Consider the following 27,382-nt stretch of genomic DNA (forward strand, 5'->3'; position numbering starts at 1 on the left):
GGAACCAAAGTCGTCCTCTATATGACTCTACAGAAGGCGTACACAGGCTACAACTTATGAAGGCAAACTAAATCAATTATTTTAAATCAGAATATTTATATAAATAATCGATAATAATGTTTAACACCCACCGGTCGTCTAGCTGTTGCTGTGTTTTAAGTTAGATTTTCGTCTGCTAGTGTTGGAAAATTCAATTTAAAAAAAAACGTTGACATTTAAAGCTAATAAAGGTTAAGCTGTGTTTGCAAACATGTTGACTGTGATTTATATGTAGTAGTCATCGATATATATGGTTCATATACTGCACACAGTGATAAACCTTCATCAAAACCAGAAGAACATATATTAGACTGAAGATAGTATGCAGGCAATGGCAAGCGGAAATATTCTGTCGGCCATCTTTGTCATCGAATGACTCGATTACAGCACGAACTAATATATACGCCCGTGATTACAGACTTCGTAGATCACTGTCGACCCCACCCGCAGCTTCTACTTAAGATATGTTTTTCAGAAGTAAAGAAATAATGACGTCCATCTGCATCATTTGCAATCAAAAGACTTAATGAAATATGTAAGAAAAGGCATCAATTTCTGTTTGCATGAGTCATCCTTGTGTTCATTCGATCAGGGAAATAATGACAGAGTACTACGTAAAACAAAGAAAATCGCACATAGTGTTTAAATAAGCCATATATATTCAAAACTTTGCATAGGCGCGGAATAACAACAGGACATATAGCACCCATTTATAGTTGGTTTGGTGGGAATTAATTGCCACCTGAAGGTAAGTTACATTCGCACTGTGAGGGAAGAGGGAGGTGGAAGGAAACAGGAGTACTCAGAGAAAACCACTAACTGCATGCTGGCTCTTGCAATTACGTGTCCCGATACAAGACCTGTCACAGCAGTGGTGACAATAAAGCGAGAGCTTTAACCAATACATTTCTGCTTTTTGCCTTGTCGGTTCAACTTAAAGGCTATAAGCGTTTGCTATTTCCAGCTAGGCATCGAACATACAAGAAAACGTTCCCCTGCCCTCCACGTTCAATGGGGGGCGGGGGGAACCACACCTTCTCCCCTCCACCTTCGCATTCCCAAGACTGATATAGTAACGACATGCGAGTTTCGGGATTTACGCGCAACAGTACGAGTATGTTGTCAACCTGCGCAAGCGCAGTGTAATATAAATTTTAAAGAGGAGAAATCAGAGATTGAGATATATATTAATTGGGATTGGCAGTGTAACAAATCTGAGTACTGAGAAAGAACAGGCCCGCGTGAAAGGATCGAGCTTATATATATGAACACTGTGGACCATACAAGTATTACGTACGGGCTATTCGATTAATTATAGTGTGTACGAATGCAGGAATATATCTATATAGGCATGCAGAAAGAGTAGAAAATAATGTTAGGAGTCAAAGATCGAGGTACAAGATAATGTTGACCCAAGTCACAGAGAAGATGATGACGTTTTTGGCAATCATCAAAATTCAGTAAGTGAATGACATGGCTAATTAAAAGACTTTCTGACCTTGTGCGTCGGTGTCATGCAAGAGTATGATCGACGCATGAGAGGTTGGAATTTCATGACTGAACTCAGGAATGTAGAAGATGACGTGATATTTACTACAATAATTTAAAGCAAAAATAATCTAGTAGACAGAGGTGGAGCTCAGGTTAGTGTTCATGTTACTTTGATTGTGGCAGTTACGCTGACGTAAGTCTCATTGTGAATAAATTTGGATTAAAACAATTGCTCAGTAAATGAAATAACGGATTTCTCTCTTTCTCTCTTTCCCGTCTTACCCTTTGTTTATGCACTGTCCTTTTTTTTTCGTCTATCATATCTTCACGTTTTCTTTCTCATCTTTTCTTTCGTGTGACAGCATTAGACATGTCCCACTACACTGGCATCGCAGTGACGAAGTGAACTAAGGCATATAACTGTTTGAGTTGTCCACGTATCGTTGGTTCATCTAAGACTAGGATTTTAAATCACACAATTAGAATTAAAAAAGGTTTTTCACAAAAGAGCAGACCTAATTGACTTTAAACCGTTAAAACAAATGCTTTGATGACAATAAATGTGCCTACTTAATTGTGCATGTAAACTGGCACATATTGCAAGAATGAATATATTTTCACTACACCAAGCTTGTCGACGCAGTTTTACTTGTCCGACGTTACACGCCAAAATATTTTATCATGACCATTATGTCACCAAGACCTGTTCACCCGAGAGACACAAAGGTTGATACGATGAGAGTCTAGACAAAAAAATGGAAAGGAAGTTTTAAAATAAGAGAGTGTCTGTTTTTGAAGCCACTTTTGTCCTTAATAGTGTCTAAATCTTACTTGCTTTACCAGTCCGTTTGGTTATAACCTTGAGCAGTTCCAACTGTTTCTCTGAATATGTTAAAATCCAGTATGCAGGAGATAATAGACTACCGTTGACATGCTTCTACTGCGTTCACGTGACCATGCTGCTTGCTATGGGCACTTGCTAGGGCACTTTATTTATAAAGGATTGTCGAGGCTTATATTGTTTGTTTTGGGTTTTTTTTTTCCAGTTAAGTGAAAGCTTGAGCTATTATAGCATTAATTCCACTTGTATGAGCTACAGACGTGTCTTGACTGACTTGAATGACGCGACTGGTAACCAAAAGTTTGGATCCGTCTGCAACAAAGATTTTATATCAGTCGAAATGAAATCAGGTATTACATGATGAAGATTTTCTTTCATACTTTTCTGGCCGCACTCAGAAGATGCTAAGATGCCGTGATGGCAGTTGTAAACACGTCTTTGTTTAAAGCTCTGGAAAGTGACGTACGTCCACTCACAATGCGTGATTATCTGCTGGAGTTAACTCTGAACAAGAATGTTAACCCCAAAAAAAACCCAAAAAACCCCGTTGATGATATCGATCTTTTTAGTCAACAATAACCAGTCTCAAAAATTTTCGCACCTATGAGGCTATATTTTTAACTACTGGAAAGTTTTATATATACTATTTCAGATGTTACTCGATCATGGCCTTTGTAGGCTACCTCGATCAGTGCTTTCGTTGGTTGGTTAATTATGGCTTAATTGTATACATATCGATATCCGATTTCCTCTCAACCGCCTTCTCTAACTCTGTACGTGTTACTTAATTCTTTCTCCCTTCCTTATTTGCTCTCACTCATGTTATTAATTATATATATTGTACACGCACACTCACTGAATTATATAGATATACGTTTTCTGCATACACACCCTCCACTTGTTCAAAACTACCCCTCCAATTAAACATACGCGCAGATATATACATACAGATAAGCACTTTTGTGTACATCAGTCCATTATATCAGTACATGATCGCCCCCGCCCTATATATTTTCTCACACGCACACACCGCTGGCTTATATATATATACCCACCTTTTCGCCAAGAGTACCTTACAGTACTCCTGTCGATGACAAATCTCAAAACACCTGCTTTACTACTGTCAGTTTAAAGCGTATTCAGTTTTTCATCGTGCAACATTTTATTTATTTTATTACAACGGCAGCAAACGACGCGCCAGTCCTAATTTTTGCTACTATAGGGAAATATTTCATCCTTTATTACCATTATATACATATTAAATTCATACTTCAGACGGTTATGTTTTACATGTATAAATTTTCTCCCATCCATTATTTAAATAAAAGAATAAAAGTCACGTCGCCTAGCTTTCATCATGTAACTTTCAAAATGACTGCTTCGTGTTTAATGATTATCGTACACAAACACTCGAGCTGCCGTGCACCTGCTCTTTCGTGAGAGCTAACCCGTACAAGGAACTATGCTGAGGATGTCGCCATGGACAACAGCCAATTGCAAGCATTCATTCAAAGCTCTGCCGTACCCACTGGCCAATGAGCAATAACAAATTTAAACGTGTGACCTGGACGAGGTCAGCCAATCGCATCACTGGGATTTTACTACACGTTTGTAGTACACATGGCAGAAGCCGGTTGATGTCAAGGCACAGTTGTCCACTTGCTTTGTTGCTTGCACCAGTTATACACGCTGATCGTAGTGACTTTCCAGTGCGACCGACACCATCATGCACACACTGTGTAGTGCGCGTTAATATTATTTGTTGCCAAATGCATCGAGTGGGCAAATGTGACCAATTTTAATGTCACTGGTTGATCTGCAGTGGGACGCTTCAAACATTCTCTATGCGTACGTCGTCGCGCGCATTTGTGTGATTGTTTTTGTCTCCCTCTCGCCTTCATTTAGACTTCAGCATGGAATTCTTTGGAAGAAAAAGAACTGACCCGCTGCTGTTTGACTGTGACGACAGAAATGAGCTGGACAGTCTTATGGGAGATCGTAGTGATAATTTCAAATTGGACTCGAGTGGTCTTGGAGTGGATCTGGATATGGACACCTTGGACCCTAACTCGGATTTGGGATGGTTACACAACAGCTCCTTATCTCATCTGACATCCACCTTGGACGCCGAAAATGATGGTTCGTTGTCTGATGGAAATTTGTTTTCAGTTAATCCTGAAACCGTCATGCCAATGCAGCTACCACACAACCCTCACCAGCAACCAGTGTCACAGGAAAGAGACGACAGCTCCGACATCGACATAGCTAACAGTGCTGCCATGAGACTTCACGCTAACTGCAGTGACGTTAATAGCGTGGCGAAAACTGTCTTAGTACAGCAACAACCAACTCAACATATTCAGTTAGTGGCCGTTCCAGTGGCAGCTACTGCTGTCAGTGTCAGTAACAGTTCAACTCCCGTCCATTCCCCGATGAAAGCCAGCACCATAGTTTTGGATTCAAGTAACACCTTTTCGGTGGCAGGAACCACTTACATCGCTTCTCCACAAAAAGTACTGTCAGTTACCAGCGGTCAAAAAACCAGAAATGTGTTAACACCTTCCCAGTGCTCGCCAGTTCTAGTTGGGCATTTACAAAGTGGAGTAAACTTGGGGCATCCTCGACCCATAACTGTGACTCTGTCAAGTCCTCTGAAATGTGCCAACATTGTGACACATCATCAACATTCCCCATCTCCAAAAACTGTCAGTGAAACAATTATCAAGCAGGAAGAAAAGGTTTACCCTAAGCCCGTATATTCGTATAGCTGTTTAATTGCACTGGCACTCAAAAACAGCAAATCCGGTAATCTGCCTGTCAGTGAGATCTACAATTTTATGGTGTAAGTAGAGTTTTTTTTTTTTAAGAACGTAAATGATTTAGTTGTATTTAGAATTCATTTATAACAGTTATCGTTTTCAGACTTTGAGGATGTGAACAACGATTACTAGTACTAGCATCCGTGCAGCTAATGAACGGACAGGTGTCGCAGTTTTTGAATAATTTTTCTCACCTACCTCCATTAGGGTACTTAAACGTAAAGACACGATAAGCTCATGCAAAGTAAATCTCAATGCAAACTGTGTTTCGTGTGGTTAACCAGTGTATCTACTGTGTTTACATTTTGAACGATCTTATATTAATTTTTCGTTTTAAAAAATAATATTTTTCAATGGCAGCAATGTTCACTGCTATGCAGAACAATACTTTTAACCTTAATTGTTAGACTAGTTACCAAAGGTGTCACAAATGTAAGATCAGTAGCCGTGATAACATGGCCAAAATGTATGCTTTGGCACAGTGGAACGAAACCATAGAAAAAAATATTAATTATGCATATGCTTCATATAAAAATCCAGTTGGGAATTATACAGTCACTAAGGCATAGGCTGGTTTAAAAAAAAAACCCAACTTAGTATCACAGTTTATGAGTTACGTATTTGGAAAACATGTTTCTATTTCAAAATTTTTTTGTTTTTTTGTTTAAGCTTCATAAACAAACACTGGGCAAACTAAAGCAGCTGAAAAAAGATGAAAGACGCCGAGGTTCATAATGGGCAATTAACTGTTCTGGTTTTTATGGAACGGCATATTTGCTGTCTATTTAAAAAAAATTAAACCTACTTTTAAAAAAAGTAATCTCCAAATGCACCATCAGATGAAGTTAAGTGACTGTCACTAGAAAGAACAAGAGTTAATACAATGCAAAGAAGATTGGCAGCATGGTTACTTAAATATAGACATAGACAATAACTTTGATCCGCATAGCTTCATTTGTATTATCCTAGTCAACGTCATTTTTTTAAACACTAAAATTCTCTCCCATAAATTCATGTGGCTCAGAAATAAGTCATCACAATAAAATTACTGCATTTATTGTAGATTCAAATATTTACTTCTTAAAACACGTTGTCTAGCTTTGTATGTTAAGTCACTTCAAGTCCAGCATAAAAAAAATACACAGGGAAATTAAAAAATTAAATAAACAGCAGTACGTCTGAGCTCAGTGCTGAAGCAAGCATACACTGTGACAGGCATTTTTGACACTTTTTCACATAGAGCAGTTTAGCGTCCTGATGATCCATTTAAAATCTTTGTTTCTGCAGTAGCAAGACAATTTTTTAAAAATCACTCTACGTAAGTAGGAAGTAAACAGCAGCCAAGGATCCGAGTATATTTTTCCTTGTTTCATTTGATGTAGTACCAAAAAGCATTGTTGTAGCTATATTAAGGCTGTTGAAGCCACACACTGTTCATCCATAGTGCGAAGCAAATGCCAGGTGACAAATGAGAGACGATATATATATTTTTTACTCTCTCTCCCTTACACACACAGGGAGATTTCCGTAGACTACAATAATCTTACACTCTTCTACGCTTATACAAAGCAGTGCCAGTTTCGCTTGTTTTAATTTCTGTTTAACATGTCTTTACAGAGAGAATTTCCCCTACTTTAAATCTGCACCAGATGGCTGGAAGGTAGGTTGTTTTCGGCACATAAGGTAAAGGCCCTTGTTAGCATGGTGCAGTATCGGGTAGGGAACGAACTGGGTGGGAGGCAGTCACCCGCACCTGTCATGGCTTTGGTTGCGCACGCTGGTTGGACGATTCAATCACATGTTCGATTTGAAACAGGTGCCTTTGTTCATCGCGGTCTGTGATTGGATAAACCGAGTGCAATACTATGACAGCCACGCCCTACAGCACGTCCCCAAAGTTCATGCTGGCAGGGGAGGGAACAGGGCGCTTGAGAAGTTGCATGAGATTAACATGTTGCGTTATGTAGCCGACTGTTTACAAGTCAGCTTAAAAACAACTATTATTTTAACATTTGGTGGTTGTTATTTCTGTAGTAAAAAACAATGAGTTAATTAAGACGATTGCATAAAGGCAGCACCATCGGTCAACACCCGTTGGCTGAATAGAGTTCAAGGTGCCCACACTTCGCGTGTCTTCTTACTTCCACTCCCGATTGAATTGATTGGATCATGGTAGTTCGTGATTGGATTATCAGTTAGTATTTTTAAAGGAATTGACTTTAGTATTCATAGTGAGGGCCTCGTTATCATAAAGTCATAAAGCTTGACAACGTAATAATAAATTTTGTAGTAAAATATACTTAAAGAAATTATATAAATAAAGTTCAGAATGGAAGTATATATATAGCAACCGACTTGCCAGTTTAATATGATGTTTAGGCTGCTGAAAAAAAATTGTCTCAAGGTTTTCTAAACCATGAATATTAATAAACTGTCCATTTACTTTGTTTAGCTTTTACATTTGTTTTAATGCATAATTTGTTTCATCAGCAATATCTGACATATAGATCGAGCACCATTGTAAACATTTCATTTTCAGCAGTGTTAATTCATACTACACTGCAGATAGAAAAAAAAAGGTGTGATTTATATAGTGCGTGATTATGCTCACGAAGGAGCATATGCTCTCAGCACTTGAGGCAAAAACAAGACATACAATGTATGGAAGGGTAAACAACCACACAGACAAGAAGATGAACACAAAGAGAAATCAGGAAACATTGAGTTTTGGGAATCTACAGATGAAGACGAGCAGGCGGACTAGTCAATAGAACAAAAAAGGGTTAGAAGAGGTACTATCATTGAGTGGATTGTTGGTAGCAGTAATATTCATGGAACAAATGTGTTGTTAGTGCACGTTTTAAGGATTCAATGGTGGGTAGGTGGCAGATATGGAAGAGAAGATAGTTTACTGTTTTACAGCACAATAATTAGAAATCTGTGACCATGTGTGGTCTTTCTGGTGACATGGATAGTTAGTAAACAGTCTCACAGGGATATAGGGAAAGAGAAGTTCAGAGAAGTCATGGCAGGAGCCTGCAAAAAATCAAAACACAGCACAGTTTTGTACTGAACCCTAGAACGGATGGGTAGCCAGTCCGATTTCCTAGCTCTAAGCAACAGATGTGCAGCAGAGTTCTGTACTTTTTGGCAGCTTGCAAGCAAGGAGTTACAGTAATGAAGGCTAAATAGAACAAATGTACAGACAAGTGTTGGCAGCACGTGTAGAGAGAATGTGGCGGATGGTACTGATCTTAAGTATCTCATAGACAGGCAGCTGTAATTTGTCTATAGATCATGTATGCAATATTAATGAATTCAAGATTTAAGAAGGACGAAGGTAATGTTGATGTCACCAAAGTGATGAAAATGTTTTTTGTTTCTGTTCATAGAATTCTGTACGACACAATCTGTCTTTAAACAAATGCTTTGCAAAAGTGGATAACCCAAAACTCTCGAGTGGTGCTAAGAAAGGATGCTTGTGGGCTTTGAACCCTGCAAAAATCAAGAAAATGGAAGAAGAAATCTGTAAATGGAGTAAAAAAGATCCTGTGACTCTTCTTAACAGTATGGCATATCCAGGTATGTGATTTTTTTTTTTCAATGGTACCCCACTATAGTCTGAACTCCATGGCTAGCGCTAACTCTTCTTACCAATCCTTTGCGTATTTTTTTGTTTTTGTCTGTCAGATAGTCTTACATCAGGTCCATGCCTGCAAAAACATGGAAATACACACCTTCACACCTCTACCATATCTTCACCCCCATATCTTCACATTTGTAGAAACATTCACACCTTACATTTCTACCATCTGCAATTCTTTTGTATAGTTGCCATAGGGTACACTTTCTTCAATATAAGCCTTGTCTGGTAGTTGTGTGAAAATGCCACAGCCTGGTACTAAAGAGGAAATCCATTAAAGAAGAAAATCTATTTCCAATTTCTGGCTATTGCTTTGTGTGTGTTATATACTAATAGTCACCGGATGCTGCTGTACCAAAATAAATGTGGGAGATATCAGGGAGTACCACTGAAGAGCACAAAAGATCAGGGTGCTTCTGAAGGAATGGGTAGCAAAATGCCAGTTACAAAAACTAAAACAAACAGAGTTTTTAATATTATGCATTTAAAAAGTATTAACTTTGCAGCATTGTTCACAAGAATCATGGATAAAGCTACAGTGTTCAGACAGTTACATGAATGTATGGAATGCTAGTTGAGGAATACGTTTAATGCTCACTGGTTATGTAAATTGACATTAACATTTACACATTTACACCCCTTCTCCCCACACACAAATGAAGGAAAAGTTAGCATAAGTAATGCTTTTGTCTGTGAGATCATTTTTTTTTAAATCCTCTATTGCAGTTAATCACTCTCATCAGGAAAACCTTGTGACTTTGAAACTTATTCCAGCATTACTTTCTCTTCTAACACAGAAAACCTGCAAGCAATAGAAAAAGGGCAGGCAGGCCTGCCTACAAGAAAAGACGACGAGAATTATCAGACTCCACCTTCCAGCCCAATCAAAGATGCCACAGCTGCCATTGCTAGACACTACGATGAGTTGGAACACATCAAAGAAGAACCACTGGAGTCATATGATCTGGAGCTCATGAATGAATTAGCTGCTCATGTTAGTAACTATTATATAGTCTTACTTTGACGACCAAGTGGTAGTTGTGGCCTGTAGTCTTATTTTTGTGAGGAATTAGGATTGGGGTGGGAGGATTTTCATTATTTGAAATTTTAAGTCCTGATGTTTTTGTATGCAAGAGGTTTTGTTTATTGTCAGTTTTGCTGGGGACTTTTATGGCCTGTGTTTCTAGTAGAACATGAAGACTGCATTCCTGATATCGCTAATGTGAAATATTAGGTAAAAAGGGAGTCATCATTAGTTGCTTTTCCAGTAAAATGCGTCCCTGCCCATGTTGAAGCTGCTATGTTTTACTACACCATTAAGTAAGAGGAAGAACTGTCAACTTTTATACATATATTATTTCTCAACAGATGCATTGTCCCAAGTATTGTCACATTTAGTAGGACCATTGTACCATTGCTGGTTGACCCTAGTTGTTTTTTTTTTCATTTCTTAACCACTTTTTAATGGCTATTTATATTTAATAAACATTAACTTTGAACATGAAACATATGGATTAAAAGTGAAAAAAATTCTTTGGAAAACCACTCAGTTGTTGATAATTATTTGTAGCCTGGTAGTTTAAAGAATCTGTACAATTTCTGCACACAAGGTTATCTCCTCTGTGCAGGGACACCACTGGTCTACAGAAAGTGGAGATTTGCATATTGATCTTATTTCCAATTCATCTATTGTCTCATCACCAGTAACAGTGCAAAGTTCACCTGCGCCCCACACCCCCAGCCACTCAGGTAGCCTGACGTCTGTTTAATGTGTGCTAGGTGAATATTTCTATCACATATAGGTACACATTTTTGCTGTACAGGTGATTATTTCTGTCAAATGTTTTCTGAGTTTATGGCTCTGCCACCAAAAAGGTTACAAGGTTTCAGCATAAACTGGTCATATTTGTGTGCTTCAGATATATTAGAATCAACATTATGATGTCACTATCATAACAGCACTTTCATATGTCATCTCCATTATTATTTTGATGCTGTGATAGTTTTGATTTTAAAAATGAGGCTTTTTTTTCCTATCATTTATATAAGTTGCCAGTTTAAAGAATAACACTGCATGCTTTTAAGCAGAAACAAAATATTTATTTTCCAATTTGGTTATTTATATGTATCATTTTAAAAGAATGAAAATTATATATGTAAAAGTTTTATAATATTTCAAACAGCAATAATTAAATTAATGTTGACAGTGTAGTTGCCGTTTGTCACCAAGTAACTGTAGAGAAAGGAAGCTACTAAGAAATTTTAGAAATTGAGCCAGTATGTTAAAAACAAAAACAAAAAAGAAAAAACTTCCAGAAAAAAGTATGAAGAAAGAAGAATGTGGATTTGTTTTGGAAACTTTTGTTACACTGGTAACATTAACCACAAGATACAGCTTTTTCAGTAGCAGATTAGAGAGGAAGTTAAATTCATATCCCTACCCCAACCAATTAAAAAACATTGACAAAATAGCAGTGCCAAGTTTGCCCATCTTCTACATTGCAAGGAAGTATGATTTTTTTTGTTGTTGTACTACATAAAAAAAAGTGTTTACCTTACAAGGATTAATTATGTATAATCAGCTGACTAGTAAGTAGTAATTTGGGGGCTGATTTAAGCCTCTATTGTTTTCACAAAAGTGCTGACAGATAAAATTAAATCTTCCCATGATTATGTGCAAGATTTGGGATGCACACATTAAAATAGAAGCCTCATTGTTCAGTCTTGTTTGGAATACATTTGACTGAGACTTTAGGAAACCAAATAAAATTTCATTTCTTTAAATCATAAAGAGGACTGTGCAGCACAATTTGATTATAACAAGACACACACATTGGCTACAATCAGTGCCATGCAAATAAATATTGTAGTTGATGGAGCCTCAGATTTTATGGCTGAGCACTGAAGGAGCTGTTTCACCAAAAACAAAACCTAGAAAAGTGATATCAAGGCAAAGTGTAATCCATGTGCTGAAAAAGTTGCAGCAAAGGAGTAATAGAAGTTTTTAGAACCAGCCCAAGAGCATGCTGGCTTTTTTTTTTTTTTTTTATAACAAATTGTGCTTTTGTATTTTCTATCTTTGCTTTAATCTCTGTGTATTATAACTGTGCTTCTTCATCAGCTTTTATAAAGAGTTTTGAAAAATAGCAGGAAGTTTAACAGTTACACAGAGTTTTTATTGTATGTGATCAATTTTTTGTGGGGGGGCATGTGCTGTGTATTTTTTTTCCTCTTACATCTTTATCCTTCAGCCTAAATCCCAAAATGTTTTTTAGTATGAAAAATATAATTAAACTTCTAGCATAAAAAGTTATGTAAAAAATTATTAACAAAAATGATAATGTAAATGAAAAATTATATATTTATCAGGACATAATGATGCTGCTCGTTGTGTTAAACCTTTGTTTCCGTCACTGGCCATGTCTACACTGTACATGCTGTGATCTGCCACCTGTTTTCATTCCTTTAACTTCCATCCTATACTCCAACTGTCAATTAATTTATCAGGAACCAATCTATTTGTTCTCAAATGTCCAGAACACCACTGAAAAGACCAATGGGGCATAAAAGTTTGTAATAGGAATTCTAGCTGCAATATGGGAATCTATAATCATTCTGTTTTGGCTTTCAGCTTACAAGAGCTCAACCCCAACCATGTACCAGGGAACATTCTATGCCTCTAGTCCCCTGCGCATCATCACTGGCTCACCATCCGTCCGTATGAACCTGTTTGGTGTGGTGACCCCTCCACGCACACTTTCTGCTCAAAATTAATCCTGACTTTTATTATGTGTACCTAAACACATGACAACATTGTCATTAAAAGGGCAACCATCTGTATGTTGGATGTAATGTGTAGGAGTAACTTGTCTATAATTCTATGCTTTTTTATTGTTGTTTATTGTTTTCATCATCATTGTTCAAATTGAAGAGCTACATTTTTTCCAGCCTACGTGTGATAAGGGAATTCAAATTTTCCATCAACTCATCAGCTTGTCAACTCATACAAAGGCCACTCGGCTGTATGGCAAGGAAACAGAAACAGCAGCAAGCACAATCTGAAAAGAGGCTTGCAGTTGCTACATCACATTTCCGTTGCAAGTACAGTCATTCACTGATTCATCAGGCAATTGTTAGACATTAGATTTTGTGGTAACTAACCGTTGTTTGTCAACAAGAAGTGAACAAGTTTCCATGTCTTCACCTACACCTGGGACTAGAATTCGGTGGCATACAAGTTGTGAATTGTAAGAATAAATATCTTTGGCCTTTGGGCATTACAGTTATAATAATGACACTGCCATTGGGACAGTCTTTCTGGTAACTGATTCATAAAGTTTGTGAAACAAGCATAGTGTAAGTCTAAAGTTTGGTGTGTTAACAGAGTTTTGCTCACTCATGGACAGATGCAGTTAAAATAGTTTGCCTTCTTGCGTGTGCTTTGTAAAACCTGAGATGTGTTAGTGACAAGTTACAGTGTTCCATTGGAGTTTTTGTTCAGAAATTGCTGAAACATAGTTTTCTTGCTTGCATTGATTTGATTAAATTGTATCTGTTGTTGTGATGTTTTGAAATCTTTTTTGCCAGATTATTCATGATCGAACTACTAGGTGCCACAGGACCACTGAATAATGCAGTTACCATAAGACTGTATAAAGTATTTTAAGGTTATTTTTTCATGAGTGTTTAGTTTCTTCATGTTACAATTTTTTTCATTACAGAAATTTAATTTTAATTTCATTATTTTTATTATTTGTTGGGAGGTGGTTTCCTGGGATAACTATAGTTATGAAAAATGTTTTCATCCTTAGGTCTGACAACAGATGCATAGAAAGACAGTTTTGTAGGGGTTGGGACATCCTGTTGTCCTTCATTCACACAAATGCTGATACTTTATTGTTAGTTCCAAGAGGCTTTTCAACAATTGCATCATTGGTACTTTCGCTTCCTGCCAAAGAAACCGATAAAGAGGCTGGGAAAATGTTCTATGTTCTTCATTAATCTCTAGCTAAGATGATAAAAAGGATACTTTAGCACTTCAAAGAATGTTATATATGTATAATTATGTACACATGTTCAGAACTTGTCTGTGTAAAGTGTACTTCCATACATTGTATATTTATGTGGTGGATAGACGTAAGAGGGTAAGAAGAGGGGAAAGTATACACACATCCATAGATTCAAAAAGAGAGAGAGAGAGGATAAAGCTTGTATATGTCTATGATGCTCTAATATATGTCTTAATGTGTAAAGTTTGAATGTGTGTGACCATTTCATATTAACAAAGGCAGCACTATTACATGATGTACTAAGTATGTGTGCATTCCTCTGACCATGATGTTGGCATGGGGATTGTTATTTGTTGCTTCCAAAGCTGACAATTATTATTTCTGCCAAGAAGATGAAATGCATTAGCATTTCCTGGAGTGTAAACAAATCTGGAGGAAACTGTACTAATTAAATCTTTGTGTATGTGATTCACATAGTGCTTTCTTTACCTTTGAATGGAAGATTTGATTGTGCAGTGTTGTATGTCCTGTATTCTGATGCTTATACACTGGTATTTATGATATGCCATGCGTATTAAGTACTTTTTCAATTATTGTGATAATATTAACCCTCCAAATACTTTAAAAAGAATGCTAGCAGAAACGAAATGAGCAGAGAGTATAGCAAAGCCCCTAATGTCCTCACATGGTGCAATCTGATCATTAATGATGGTTGTCTACACTGTTTTGAGAAAAGCTGGCATTCTGTCTCATTTTGCATCCAATAAAAGGTGGGGGCGCTTGAACAACACAGGACAGTTGAGTTGTTAAACAAATACAAGTCAAATACTCCATATATCCAACTTGTTTCACTTCAAATCAAAATGGGCGCAACAAGAATTTCCAAATGAGTTGTTTCTCTTGAGATAGTTATAAGGGTCACTCAGAAGAAAGGTAAAAATCAGTTAGCCATATTGAACAGTTCCTATAAAGTACATACTTCAGAGATAGGCCAGTTTATGAACTTTAATATACTTCATTGATTTTTTTTTTTTAAACAATAAGGAGGATCTAGTAGTCTAGAAAGAGATAATTTATAGAAGTGACAGTCATTAGAGTGTTTCCTGAGTTCTTCCTGGTCTTTGATAAGGTTTAATCCATCAGAAACCAGCAAGGGATAGCAGCCTGATCTTGTTGGACCAGAGACTTGTTTAAGGGTATTGAAGAACTGCTTTGTGTTGTGGGTGTCGGCATAGTACTAGAATTCTTCCCTTATGAGAAGCAGTTTGCTGCTGTTCATTTTCCAAGTGCCATGCAAGAACTTAGGAAATACTGGGCTGAACATTTCTCGACACGGCTCAACCAACCTTTATCAGTTAATGGCATTCCACCAGATCCCCCAACAGCCTGTTCTGCCAAAAACAGACACACCCCATACTCTCAATCAGCTACAGAAGGCTGTCTCATCCATGAACTCTGGTATGAAAGATGGCATCTGAGCTGGCCTATAAAGCAGGAGGCCCTAATGTCCAGGACATATTACAAAGTTTATAGACAGATCCTGAGGATTTTTGGACTCTCTTATTGTTTCAACAAGAATAAGGAAAGCAAAGCAGACTAGAAACTACATTTGGGGGATGTCAATTCTCTCTGTAGCTGGCAATCTTCGCTCATATCCTGAACAGACTCATCACTGTCTCAGAAATGAACTTACCAGAGACGCAATAAAAATATAATAATAATGAAGGTTATTTGTATCACGCCATATTCCAGCCTTATAAGCAAGCTCAGGGTGCTTTACAAATGATATTAATTATAACAATAATAATAATCATGATAGAAACTAACCCAGATGACAGGAAAGAAAAGGGGATATTGAATGGAAAGTCTCCAAAATAAATGCATAAGTTTTGAAAAGAAATTGTGGAGACAGAAGAATATGGAGATAAGATGTGTGCACAGCCTGGCGAAGATTGAGAATTTAGACCTGCAATTGTTTGTCATAGGAGAAGTCATTAGAAATAGATCATGAATACTGAGGATAAACCTATCCAGGTCACACAAACTATAGACAGTTTTGCAGCCTTCTTCTTGTGAAGAGCATTACTATATTTGAATGGCAGCAACAGAGATATTAAGAACATTGAATATGTGCGAATAACAAAAGCCTCAGAAATTTTTGCTAAGATTTTATAGGAAAAGCTGGAAAACTGATGGCTGTTTGTCATGCTTGTAAAAAAAATCAAATTTTATAATGTCCATTATCCAGCTTTTGTTTTCTAAAACATACATTTCTTTTCTTTTAACTAAATTTTTGAGAAATGTGCTTAGTAAAGAGGGCTCATTAGAAGATAACTGAGTTAAAGCTGTAACAAGCAAGTCTGGTGAGACTGGGAGAAATGATATGATTTTCTGAGAAACTCTTAGAAATCAAATTTTCTATTATCTAATTTACATTTTCCACAAAAGTACATTTTTTTTAATGCTAAATTCTCGAAACTGTGTAATGTAAACACATTTATTGCAATCCTTAACTGCAATAAACACAACTATAAGAAGCAGCAATAACAAGTAACAAATGTCTTAACATTTATTTGTGTGTTCTTTGGATACTTTAACACCATCAAACACATATTTTGTGCCATGTTTAATGTCTGAATCTCTTCAAAGACATTCAGAGCCATTCAAAAATGTGATGTAACTGATAATAGTAAAGATTTCACAATGAAAAAAATGCATTTGCTTGGCATGTGGATTTTGGGCATCTTTTTTGATGACCATGATGAATAAATGGTAACAGTTCACGGTCATCACAAGGAAGGTTGATTGTCCACCACTATGATAACATCATCATAGTTCACAATCATAACAAGAGATCCCCTGTCTACCAGGAAAATAACAAAGTAGCAGTTCACAATTAGGCATAATGGAAGAGAAATTGTCCAACTTTTAAATACATGGTCGTATAGTTTATCATGACAAACAGAGTACGCTGTTCATTTTTATGACAATATGGCAGCACTGATGAGAAATCCATTATTCAACTTTATAATAGTGTGGCAGTAGTTAACTTTCATAAACACAGGGAAATGCATTGTTCACAAGGATAATAAAATGGTCACAGTTCACAGTTAAATAAAGGAGAGATGAAGTATCCACTGAAATATGGTAGTAGCAACGAAAATTTACTGAACTGAGTAAAAGTTAAAATCTGCTGTCAATCATAAAAAATATAATGTTTTGTAGTCATAAAATAGAGATCAGTTAACTCAGTATGCCAGTTTGGTTGAAAACTTGTAGTTGATGGTCATACACAAAGAGAAAGTGGAAAGTGTACCAGCCACACATGATCTTTGAGCAGGAGAACTCAGCCAGTCCCTCGCACCAGGCGCTAGGACATCAAGATCATACAATGCCACCTTATGCTTTAGTTATTTTCCATCAGCAATTAAAACAGTATGTCCATAAGAACTACACCTTAATGAGGTATTGTATGGGACACATGCACTCGCGATTGCTAGCAGATCGCACATGCAGTAGGCCCTCCATTTCAGCTCCAGCTTGGAAGACAATCTGAAATGATTCACACAATGGAAAAGACTATAGTAGTGAGCTCACAGTCACAGAAATAAAATATTTCTTTCTCTCTTAATATTTTGTCTACAAGGGTTTAAAACTAGCCTTTGTATCATCTTGTATGTACAAGGGATTAAAATTAGCTTTTGTGTAATCTTTTATGCACAGAGGCTTAAAACTATCATGTTGAACTATCATGTAGTATGTACAGGGGCTTAAAACTGAAATTTGTATCTGTTTTGTGGGGGAAACCTAGAGTGACCTCAGGAATGAGCTACTCTGTGTGTTCTCTGCTCAGACTGTGGCTTTCATAATGTTCTCTATCCCTGAAGCTTTATCTGCAAGTACATCTGATACGTATCAGCATATAGTTCCTGGGTACGTCAATGTACTTACTAATCCATACCCTTGTGTGCTTTATAAGATGTTTCTGTACTGATAAGATTTTTCTAGTAATACTTTTAGTTGTGCTATACAATACAGTGCATGTATAAAAATAAGATTATGCAGCTGGACCTTACGGGCCACATAATACAACTTAGTTCCCTTGAATGGACCACAATTAGAGTCTGAGTTTTCATCTCACTGTAGTCAGTACTCAGTTTTAAAACGGTTGTGGAAGCCATTTCTGAGCTCTCTGTTGAGAGATGACAAGTGGCTGAATGATACTTAAGTATCTTAATCTATAGTAATAAGCGGTCTAACCTGATCCTTGTGCAGGCGAATCCCACTGAGGCCATCCATCTCGGTCAGATTTATCGTTCGTAACACTTGGTAAATCTGCTGACCTGGCTCTATTCGTAGCACATACTTAGCTGGGAAGTAACCTGACTTCCCATTATATTTACCCTGAAAGATACACACAAAATATAATACACTGCAGGATACATTTAGAGAGAGGTTAATAGATTAGTCAGCATAATATGTCTGTAATGATCCAATAGTAGCATTGTATGCCCTATAATGTTCTGCAGCAGCGTCATATACCATCCAGTGTTAAGTAACAGAATCAATGTTTTATAGCGTTGTATAATATCACTACCCACACAATATTGTGAAACAGAATTACACATAAAATGATGTGTAGGTTCAGATGATTCTATTTGACAGCTTACATAATACATGACATAGTATGACAGTTATGATATAACCCTCATATAACTGAATAGTTTCTGCTTGATTGTCCAATCTATGAACAATGACTCACCCCACAAACACACACATGCACTGAATTTTTACTTTGGTTCATGATTTCTTACCAAACTTTGCCATAACTAGCACTTATGTCCTAACTCATGTGTGTTCCAGTAATGACCAAGGATTTAACCCAGAACTATGTCCGAAACCATTCTGTATTTATTCTAGCACTATATTATATGCATTGTAACTCCTGTGCTATATCTAAACTCCTGACCATGATTTAACCCAGCCCTATGTCATAACTCCTGATTATGCATTACATGTTTGCCTGCTTTGTGAACTTGCAGCATGCTCTATGATTTAGAACTCGATCTTTGTGATGAAGAAGAAAATGCTTTTTTTTTCTAATTGCAGTGTGGATGGAGTTTCAGGTTGGAGTTGTCTCCAAATCTCACCTTCCACCAGTCAGGGTCAGAGCTATTTGTGACATTGATCCTTGTTCCAGCTCTGTCACAGACATCAAACAAACTTCATTAACTGATTAGCCCCAAAATGCTTTCGTAACAGTCAGTAAACTAACCTGCTATCTTATGACATCCTCCATCAGTGGCTTTTACACAGCATGACTTAAACTAGATCATATCACCACGATATCGCTCTTTTAAAAACAAATTTACAAAATCATGTGTGAGTTAACCTTTTCATCTCCTGTCAAAAACATGTTTTTAATGCCACTTAAGATTAGGATTCTCAAACTGTTTTCACCACTTAAGAGCATGGTGGCGAAGCGCTGGTTTGAGGTCTGTCCAATGTTAAAGCGGCGGTTTCAGAGCCTTCGATCATGGCATCCGATGCCATTGACACATCCATGACCAAATATATCTACTTAATCTAGAGACAGCCAATCAGTGATCAGTACAAGACAAATTAAGCCACCTTAGTCTTCAGCATTCGTTAACTACCTGAGATCACTTTACTGATCCTGCAAAAGCAACTGGCTCTTCCCTCACATGGAGTGTGGTGAAGTTGTGGACCTGTCGCTGACAGACGGTAGGTGTGCCTGCCCCACTCTCTTGGAATTGCAACCAGAGCTAATGTCTCCTTTGACAAACAGGTGTCAAAACCAAACAGAAGCTCCCTATCATATGGCAGTAGGCATACATCAAGGGTGCATACCCACCACCTCGCCCATCGCCGGTGCTGTTCAACATCTTCCTGGAGATCATCATGCTTGAAACCCTCCACTATAATACACTTCCATTTCCAAGCAACCTATGCTTTGGAGATGACATCGATCTGATAGCAGGCACTAACAAAGAACTGCAAGACCTTTCCAGCAGATTGACAAACAGTTTGAATGCATACCAGATGAAGACCAGCACTGACAAGAGTAAAGTCATTGTCACTGGCAAAGCCATGGCCCACATGAACGGGATGCTTCCTGATACGGAGAGGAGTTGTCTGGTTTGGCCATGTGACACAGCATAACATCTTGTCAAATACTGTCCTTTGAGGTACTGACTGACTGCTCAAAACATTCTCACTCTCAGTCTCTCATCTATAATCTAGAGTTGACTGTCTTTTTATCTAGAATTGTCTTAGATTGGTAGATTGGTTCCCCCATATTGCTACCTCAGTCCTTTATACTTTGTTTACCTGAGATCCATGTCATCTTTTTCCTTGCCACGAAAGTGATAGAGTACAATAAAAGTATCCAGGTCCTTTTTCTTTGATTTCTGCACATATATACATTTGCACCCACATACACACAAACATGCACACATTTGCACACAAACAAGAAAATATACATACATTGATGCAACTTTCAGCCATTAGACAGGGAAATAATATAAAGTATCCATTGTTACTTGATTTGTACATGAATTATTCTTTTTTCTCTAATTAATTTCTGCTCACTCTACCTACTCTGTCATTTGCTTGTGTCCATTAATTTCACTCATGAAATGAATATTCAGCACTGAGGCCATCCAAAGACATTTATACTTTGCTGTTGCACATTTGCTGCTCATAAAATATATTTTTCTGTAATTCACACCATTGTCTATTGCACAAAACAAAAGAATAAATAATTAAATATCATTGGAAGAAAGACATAAAAAATACTAACAGGTGAACCACTTGGTGACAAACTATGGCTCCTAATCTTCCTGTCTTCTATTTCTAAGGAACTTGATCTGTGACTCCATCCTAATTTCTTCTTTGTTGTGGTTGCTGACGTTGTTTGTGAGGCATTTATGGGCTCAGAAGGACTGGTTGAACCTATGATTTTATTAATACTCACTTGGTTAGGCATAAGACAATTGATGACATCATTAATTAGAACATTTTAAATTCTAATGTACAACTAATTATTAACAAGCTAGACTTTAAATTGAGAGAATTTTTTTTTTTTAACGTGGGTTGGATAACGTTCAATCTTCCTGTGCATAAGCTCAGAAAAACCTCAATACTGTATTATGGATAGTGCATGCTGCATGTCATAGGGTTACATAATTTATAAAATCTACTGAACAACAACTATAACAGCAACAAAAGTAGTAACAGCAGTAGCAGCCAACAACAACAGCAGCAACAACAACAAACTATTCAACTGCTGCCTGTCTAGCAGTTATGATTGTACGTAGGTATATATGAGTGTGTGTGTGTGTGCACATGCATGTTTACATGCACACCACATATATGTGTGCATGCGTTTTTGCTTTTAGAGCAAAGCATATTGTGGACTAAGTATCAAACAACTGTTGACAGGCAAAAATAATAATTTAAAATCAATAAACCACCTATTTCGGTTTCAAATCCAATTTGTCTTAGACTCACCTGTCACAGAAGAATGGAAAACATTACCTATCAGGAACAACTTTTTTCCCACTGAAATGCCTGGCTTTCATGACAAATTGACAAACTTACATCAAATTGAGCAACGACTGTGTAAATGAGGTCATGCAAACACACAATTAGCCTTAGGACACATATATCTACATGTGCACATCACCATGACATTTGTTGTTCTCAGGTTGAACACATCACTTCTGTAATATCTGTGACATGGCTATTTTTTTATCTGAAGATCATTTGTAAAATTTTTTTTTTTTTTTACTTTCCAAGTATGAGGCGTCTCAAGAATGCTGCATACTGTTTGCTACAACTGTACATCCTTTTGTTAACTGCAATTATTATCTACATTTACAAAGTGTGTTTCATAAATACTACATAATATCCTGCTGTATTTTGTGTGTTATCAATCTGCTATTAATGTCATCTAGCTTTCAGCTACTATGCTTGTAGTTTGTCTACAGTACTGTAATCTGGCTGTCTGCCTACAAGGAGACAACATACTGGATAGTTTAGCATGATGTGTGTATCATTGCAATAAATGGCTTGGTGGTCTTTTTGCATGCATTGTGGTCATCTTGTTCCAGCATCTACAGTACTCAGGAAGCAACCAACTGCAAATCAGGGGAGAGTAGTTAGCACCCTCATCTAGGGTATCTAAAGCTATTTTTGTTGTCCCTTTGAGCACATAGGGAAAATATTATTGCCCTTAACCAAGCAAATCATCTTTCTCAACAATTGATGCTAATTTGTGCGCCCCCATATGCTCAAAATATTTCCAAGCTAGTTACAAAAATAAGAAGCTGACCACATACTGGCAACTAACAATCAAAAGAAGTTCTTGGTTACTAACATGCAGGTTTATTAGGCCAAATAAAGAATGAAAAGTGTAGAACTGATGAATACAATGAATCAGCTTTTTTAAGTAATCCTTATGACTTTTAATCTACTCTTTATGCTATTTCTTTATATTAATAACGAATACTCATTATGTCTGCTAGAATTCATAGTATTTCTTGTTTGCTATTGTACATTTCTTAGTCTACTTTTGTCCATTCCCTGTCAGCTATTGTGTGATTATAAACTACAGTGCAGAACGTGCTAATAGTATTGTTTTATTAGCTGAACCACAGAGTCTTCACCATGCATCATGGTAAATATTTTAAAATGCAATTCAGTGATCTTATATCATTTCACTCCTCAGATCTTGCCCCTTCTTTGCCTAATTTACAAAGCTTCTTTATCAGGTAGGGAGTCCAGTGGCACAAAAAGTTCAGGTCTTGTCTTCGGCATGTTGTTTTCTCTACATGTGGCATCTGTTTACTGGGCTGGCTGCCTTGCCGTGATATAGCCTCAGTTGCTAGCTCATCTTAAAACACCAATTCCCCTTTATCAGTTACAATCTGTGTCATGCTTTTAGGATATGACTAATGTACACAGCTTCTTGATCTGTTACAGCCTGGGTCATGCTTTTAGAACTAAATGCCTATATGTTGCAATGCTGCTCATGCAGACAGTTATGGTGACTCATGTTACACTGTTGTTTATTTCAACCAAAGTGTGGTTTGTGCATAGTGTATTCTTTCAGCTACTGTATGGCTTATGCAAATTTGTAACAGAAAAAATTCTTATATGTGACTTGTGGTTTTCACCTTCTGTTCCTGTCTCTCACCCAATCACAGGTGTATAGCTGCACACAGTCATACATCAGGATTACACAGTTGTTAACCACACACGATATAAATAAGGGGTTTGTGAATGTCTTGTTACACAGCTCCAGCTACTCAGCCAGCATAACATTATCACTAAACTACAGTTTCATGCAAATGACATTACAAGTAATTTTTCACACATCTAAAGCACTACAACAAAAACACCTAAAAACAAATCATACATATCTGATATCAATTAGCAGTTGTACAAAGTGATACACTTGGACAAAACACAAGGCCATGGTAGCTGCGGGAAATAGTTTCATTACATGCCTGTTGCACCAAAACAGGTGTTAGTGAAGGAGCTGCTTTTCTTCTTTGTTGTCTCATCGATGCTCAGAAGCTGTTTAGGAGGGTCTGGGGTGTCCAGAGAAAAACTTTTCATGCGAGCGTTCAGCTTCTTCCGACGTGTTTTAGGGCTGTGGGAGGCTGGACAGAACATAACATGCTAGCTGTCACTATCACTCCAAACACATGCTTTGCTAAAGAAAATAACTGTCTGCAGTACACAACAATACTTACATCACTCTCTAGAAACACAACCCTGTTTTATCAGGAAAAGTCAGTCTGTGAACTCAAGAAGAAAATTGAAAGAGGCTAGCCTTTTTTTTTTCTCTTGCATAAATTGGAAAACTCCAGTTAAACTCAATGCACATACAAATCAGAGAGAAAAGTTTTACAGAAGTTAATAACTATATGTAAATCAAAAAGACAGTTTCATTGACATGATATTTTAAGTACATTTTCTTCTTCTAGAATTTCTGTTAAAAGCTGCATGTTAACTTTAATTTAGTGTCACCACATTTTTTAACTGCTTACACTGTCAAGTAATCATTATACACTTTAATGGAAATCATGTGGCTGAAAAGTTCATCTATTGTAAGACTAGTTAGAGACTATTTTTTAATCATGTTAAATTCACCATTTGGCTATTTTATACTGCAAAACACTGGACTATTTAAAATTAAGGGACTTGTTTCAAGCGACTTAATGAAGTCACTTCAGACAGCAGAACAAACTCCAGTCTTCTTTGAATTACAGAGCTGTCTTCAGATGATGCAAGCTTACATTACTGATCACAGAGTATTTTTTTCCTACCAAAGGGGAAAACCACACAATTACTTGCTATCACACAGTGCTACCACAGTTCAATCATATATTTTATAAAGGAATGTTCACTCATGCAAAATTCTACCATGAATGCATATTCGCACACTTCTGTCTCTGATTATTTGATTGCTTGTACAAGACTGTTCACATGGCCAGTCATAGACTATTTTAATTCTAGCATTATGCTGGTTTATTACAAGTGAAAATTCTTTCATTATTTCTTAAAAGAATTGCTTTGAAATTATAACAGAATGTTCTAGTACTATTTCAAGACCATGAAGAAAACACACAAAAGACTAATTATACTAGCAAAAGATTGCATGAAACATCTAAAAGACCATTCCATCACTTGTGTGCCTCAATCCATAAAAAATTCTATCAAGTGGCACTTATAGATGGCAAAAAAAAGAAAAAGAAAAAAAACAGGGGAGGGAGGGGTGAAATGGTTTTAAAATTACCTCATAATCATCTCAAACACACTAAACATGATGCACTTACAATGATAAGTGAAATTATTGACGATTGCTGTTTGTAAATGGAATGCATTCTTCTAAATTAAAATTTAATGTGGTGAGAATTTACTCACTAAGCCTTAATGTTGGGTATAGCTATTTCTTTGTATGCTCCCATACACAAATGTATTTGTTAGAAGGTGTATCTGTGATTATGGGCACGAGTGTGGGGATGAACATAGGAGGAAAACCTTTGTCCCCCCAAATTGTTCTCCAGTTCTGATTCCCTATATTCAGCTATAACATACACATATAGAGTAAGCAAATCAGCTCACTTCACCATAGTCCACACTCTTTCTGTAAGAGTGTACACTACTGGTTAATTTTCTTGTCATATACTTCATGATGCAGTCTACAAGTAGATTGATTCCAATACAAATGGCAACACAGCAAACACCAGCAAAGACTATGATAGGAAGAAAGAATACAGCAGATGGACGTCTCTATAAAGACAGTGTGACAGACACCATAAACGAAAGAATCATCTTTATAAAGATTATAACTGCAAATTAAGGTAAAGTTTGATTCATTTAAAGATTTTAATATTCCACAAAATAGAGTTCTTAGGTCTAAACTCAACAAAAAGGTAGATGTTTTTCTCTATACAAGTTTTATTACTACATGCACATAACAAACAAATTTAACAATTGAAGAGTGAACATTCTGGTCTATTTATTGCAGCTCTACCTTCACTATGACCAAGGCAGTAGATCTAACACCTGCATTGGGGAAGGAAAAAAAATCAAAGCAAAACACACAGTACATAATGGGTAAAAGTTTATTAGGAATCACTCAACAAATATTTCATTAACAATAAGTGCATACAAGAGATAATAAAAAAATGCTAGATGTTGTCAATGTAAATCAAGAAATGATTCTGCCAAAAATATACTTTTCACTGCAACAATATGGAGTCAGCAGGTAAAGTATAGTGGCTACACCATCATCAATAAGCAGTGTGATGCACTGATCGAGTGGCTAAGTAAGTATAGCTTCACTAAACATCATCAGTATCTGCAGAAGACTTATAATTGTTTATAAAATCTTTTCCTCTGTCTTTGATGGTTGCTGTGGAGTGTACATCAAAGGCTAACCAAAATGCAAAATTATTTTTAGAGATTTTAAGTCATTATAGGATACAATATACTAATTCCCCAAATCTGCAGGGAACCGCTTTGTTCACAAGGTACAAACTAACATCATAGTTTTTGCCTGGGTTTTGGATAGAGGTCATAACCTCATTTTCTGATGAGCTACAAAAGTAGACTGATAGGCCAATGCTTCATTAGTATGGGTCAAAGTTCCTTCAGCAACATTAGAAGTTTCGTCAATTCACCTTATTTCTTAAAAAAGAATTAACTTTTTATTCACATATCTGTAACAAACTAATGACAGCATATATGGCCTGCAAGTACTTTATGGCTTAATTTCATAAATAAAATAAATCTAAATAAAATATTGGAAGTAAAAACTTCATGGCTTGGAAGGAGATTAAATATGGTTTTGTGACCTAAATACTTTTCAGTAAATTTAAAATGGCTACATTTCAATAACAACAATCCTCTTTGCTGAACATTTATTTATAATGCTTCAAATGGTTTTGAAATATTTATTAACTCAGCCATCATGAAACCCTGACACTTGTTCTAACTGTTCAGTTCAGCTTTTGTCAAGGGTCAATTATAATGTTGTCAAAGTAGAGTACTGTTCAAGGTACCTGGACAGGACCCTACAGTCGATAATTTTGTTGAGTTAAACATACTAAAATTATTCACTCTGAAAATGGGAACAAAATGCTTTATTTTCTGTAAAATCAAGTTATGAAAGTAACCGATTTTACTATGAAATTGAAACAGACCATTTTAATTCTGACAAACATCATTTTCTCATAAAATTGCATAAAGACCTAATTTCGCCATCAGAATTTGATTACAATATGAAGTATTAATTCTTTGAAGCTAGAGGAGAACATTAACTTCAACAGAGTTTCGAAATTTGGAGAATATTTGGGTTGATCAATCAGTTGAAACACCAAGTAGAAAAGTGTGAGCTAATCATAAACTAGATTTGCAGTCTGCACTAGCTACTCATTCAATAGCTACAAAATGTAGGCAGCACTGGAGTCAGTCATTAATGAGGCAAACAAAAGTAGACAGTAGGGCTAATATTTAGCTAGAAAATGTAATACCCTTTTAAGGCTAACAGTCCTTATCATCAAAATGGAAACAATGCTGAGGCCATGATTAGCCACTACAAAATGTGGATGCAGGAAAACAAATGGCTAAAACACTACAAATGGCAAAATTGAGAAGTAACTGCAAGATCTAGGTTCTATTATTCATAGCATTTACTCATCTAGTAAAAGCTATTTTTGAATCTGTAATGAGACTGCACATAACACATTAAAACATTGTGCAGGTAATAGTACTGTGCACTCTATCCTATATGTACCGATTTAGGCTTTATTCGCAAAAAAATTGACAGAAAAGGCTGCTGTATAGGCATGATTATCCAAACTAGTTCAAGTGGGAAGTTAAACAGAATCCTAGTATCCAGAACAGTGGGAATGCTTCAGACTGTTGCAGAACACATCACACAAAACTTTGTGTAATGCTCATTGTGCCATTCACATTGTGATTTGTCAATGTTCATGCTGGA

General features: G+C 36.6%; 2 protein-coding genes across 3 annotated transcripts; one reads left to right on the forward strand and one right to left on the reverse strand.

Annotated features, from left to right (window-relative positions):
• The first annotated feature begins 3,969 nt into the window (after nt 1-3,969).
• On the forward strand, nt 3,970-14,314 carry LOC112560122 (forkhead box protein N4-like). 2 transcript variants are annotated; one of them, XM_025231710.1, is made up of 6 exons: nt 3,970-5,213; nt 6,808-6,850; nt 8,583-8,772; nt 9,631-9,827; nt 10,462-10,582; nt 12,465-14,314. In XM_025231710.1, exons 1-6 carry the CDS (start codon nt 4,285-4,287, stop codon nt 12,605-12,607), a joined length of 1,623 nt encoding a protein of 540 aa, XP_025087495.1. In that variant the 5' UTR covers nt 3,970-4,284; the 3' UTR covers nt 12,608-14,314. The 2 variants fall into 2 exon arrangements, with proteins under 2 accessions (XP_025087495.1, XP_025087496.1); XM_025231711.1 differs by having other exon boundaries at nt 10,462-10,612; nt 12,465-12,600.
• Nucleotides 14,315-16,398: 2,084 nt separating this feature from the next.
• Nucleotides 16,399-23,492, reverse strand: LOC112559400 (SH3 and cysteine-rich domain-containing protein 3-like). The gene is made up of 5 exons (XM_025230626.1): nt 20,666-23,492; nt 20,194-20,273; nt 18,993-19,044; nt 18,103-18,246; nt 16,399-17,394 (listed from the first exon to the last, which is right to left on the reverse strand). The coding sequence occupies exons 1-5, from the start codon at nt 20,849-20,851 to the stop codon at nt 17,293-17,295; spliced, it is 564 nt and encodes a 187-aa protein (XP_025086411.1). The 5' UTR covers nt 20,852-23,492; the 3' UTR covers nt 16,399-17,292.
• Between the last annotated feature and the right edge of the window lie 3,890 nt (nt 23,493-27,382).

The sequence above is a fragment of the Pomacea canaliculata genome, linkage group LG3 (genome assembly GCF_003073045.1).
Source record: "Pomacea canaliculata isolate SZHN2017 linkage group LG3, ASM307304v1, whole genome shotgun sequence".
NCBI lineage: Eukaryota > Metazoa > Mollusca > Gastropoda > Architaenioglossa > Ampullariidae > Pomacea > Pomacea canaliculata.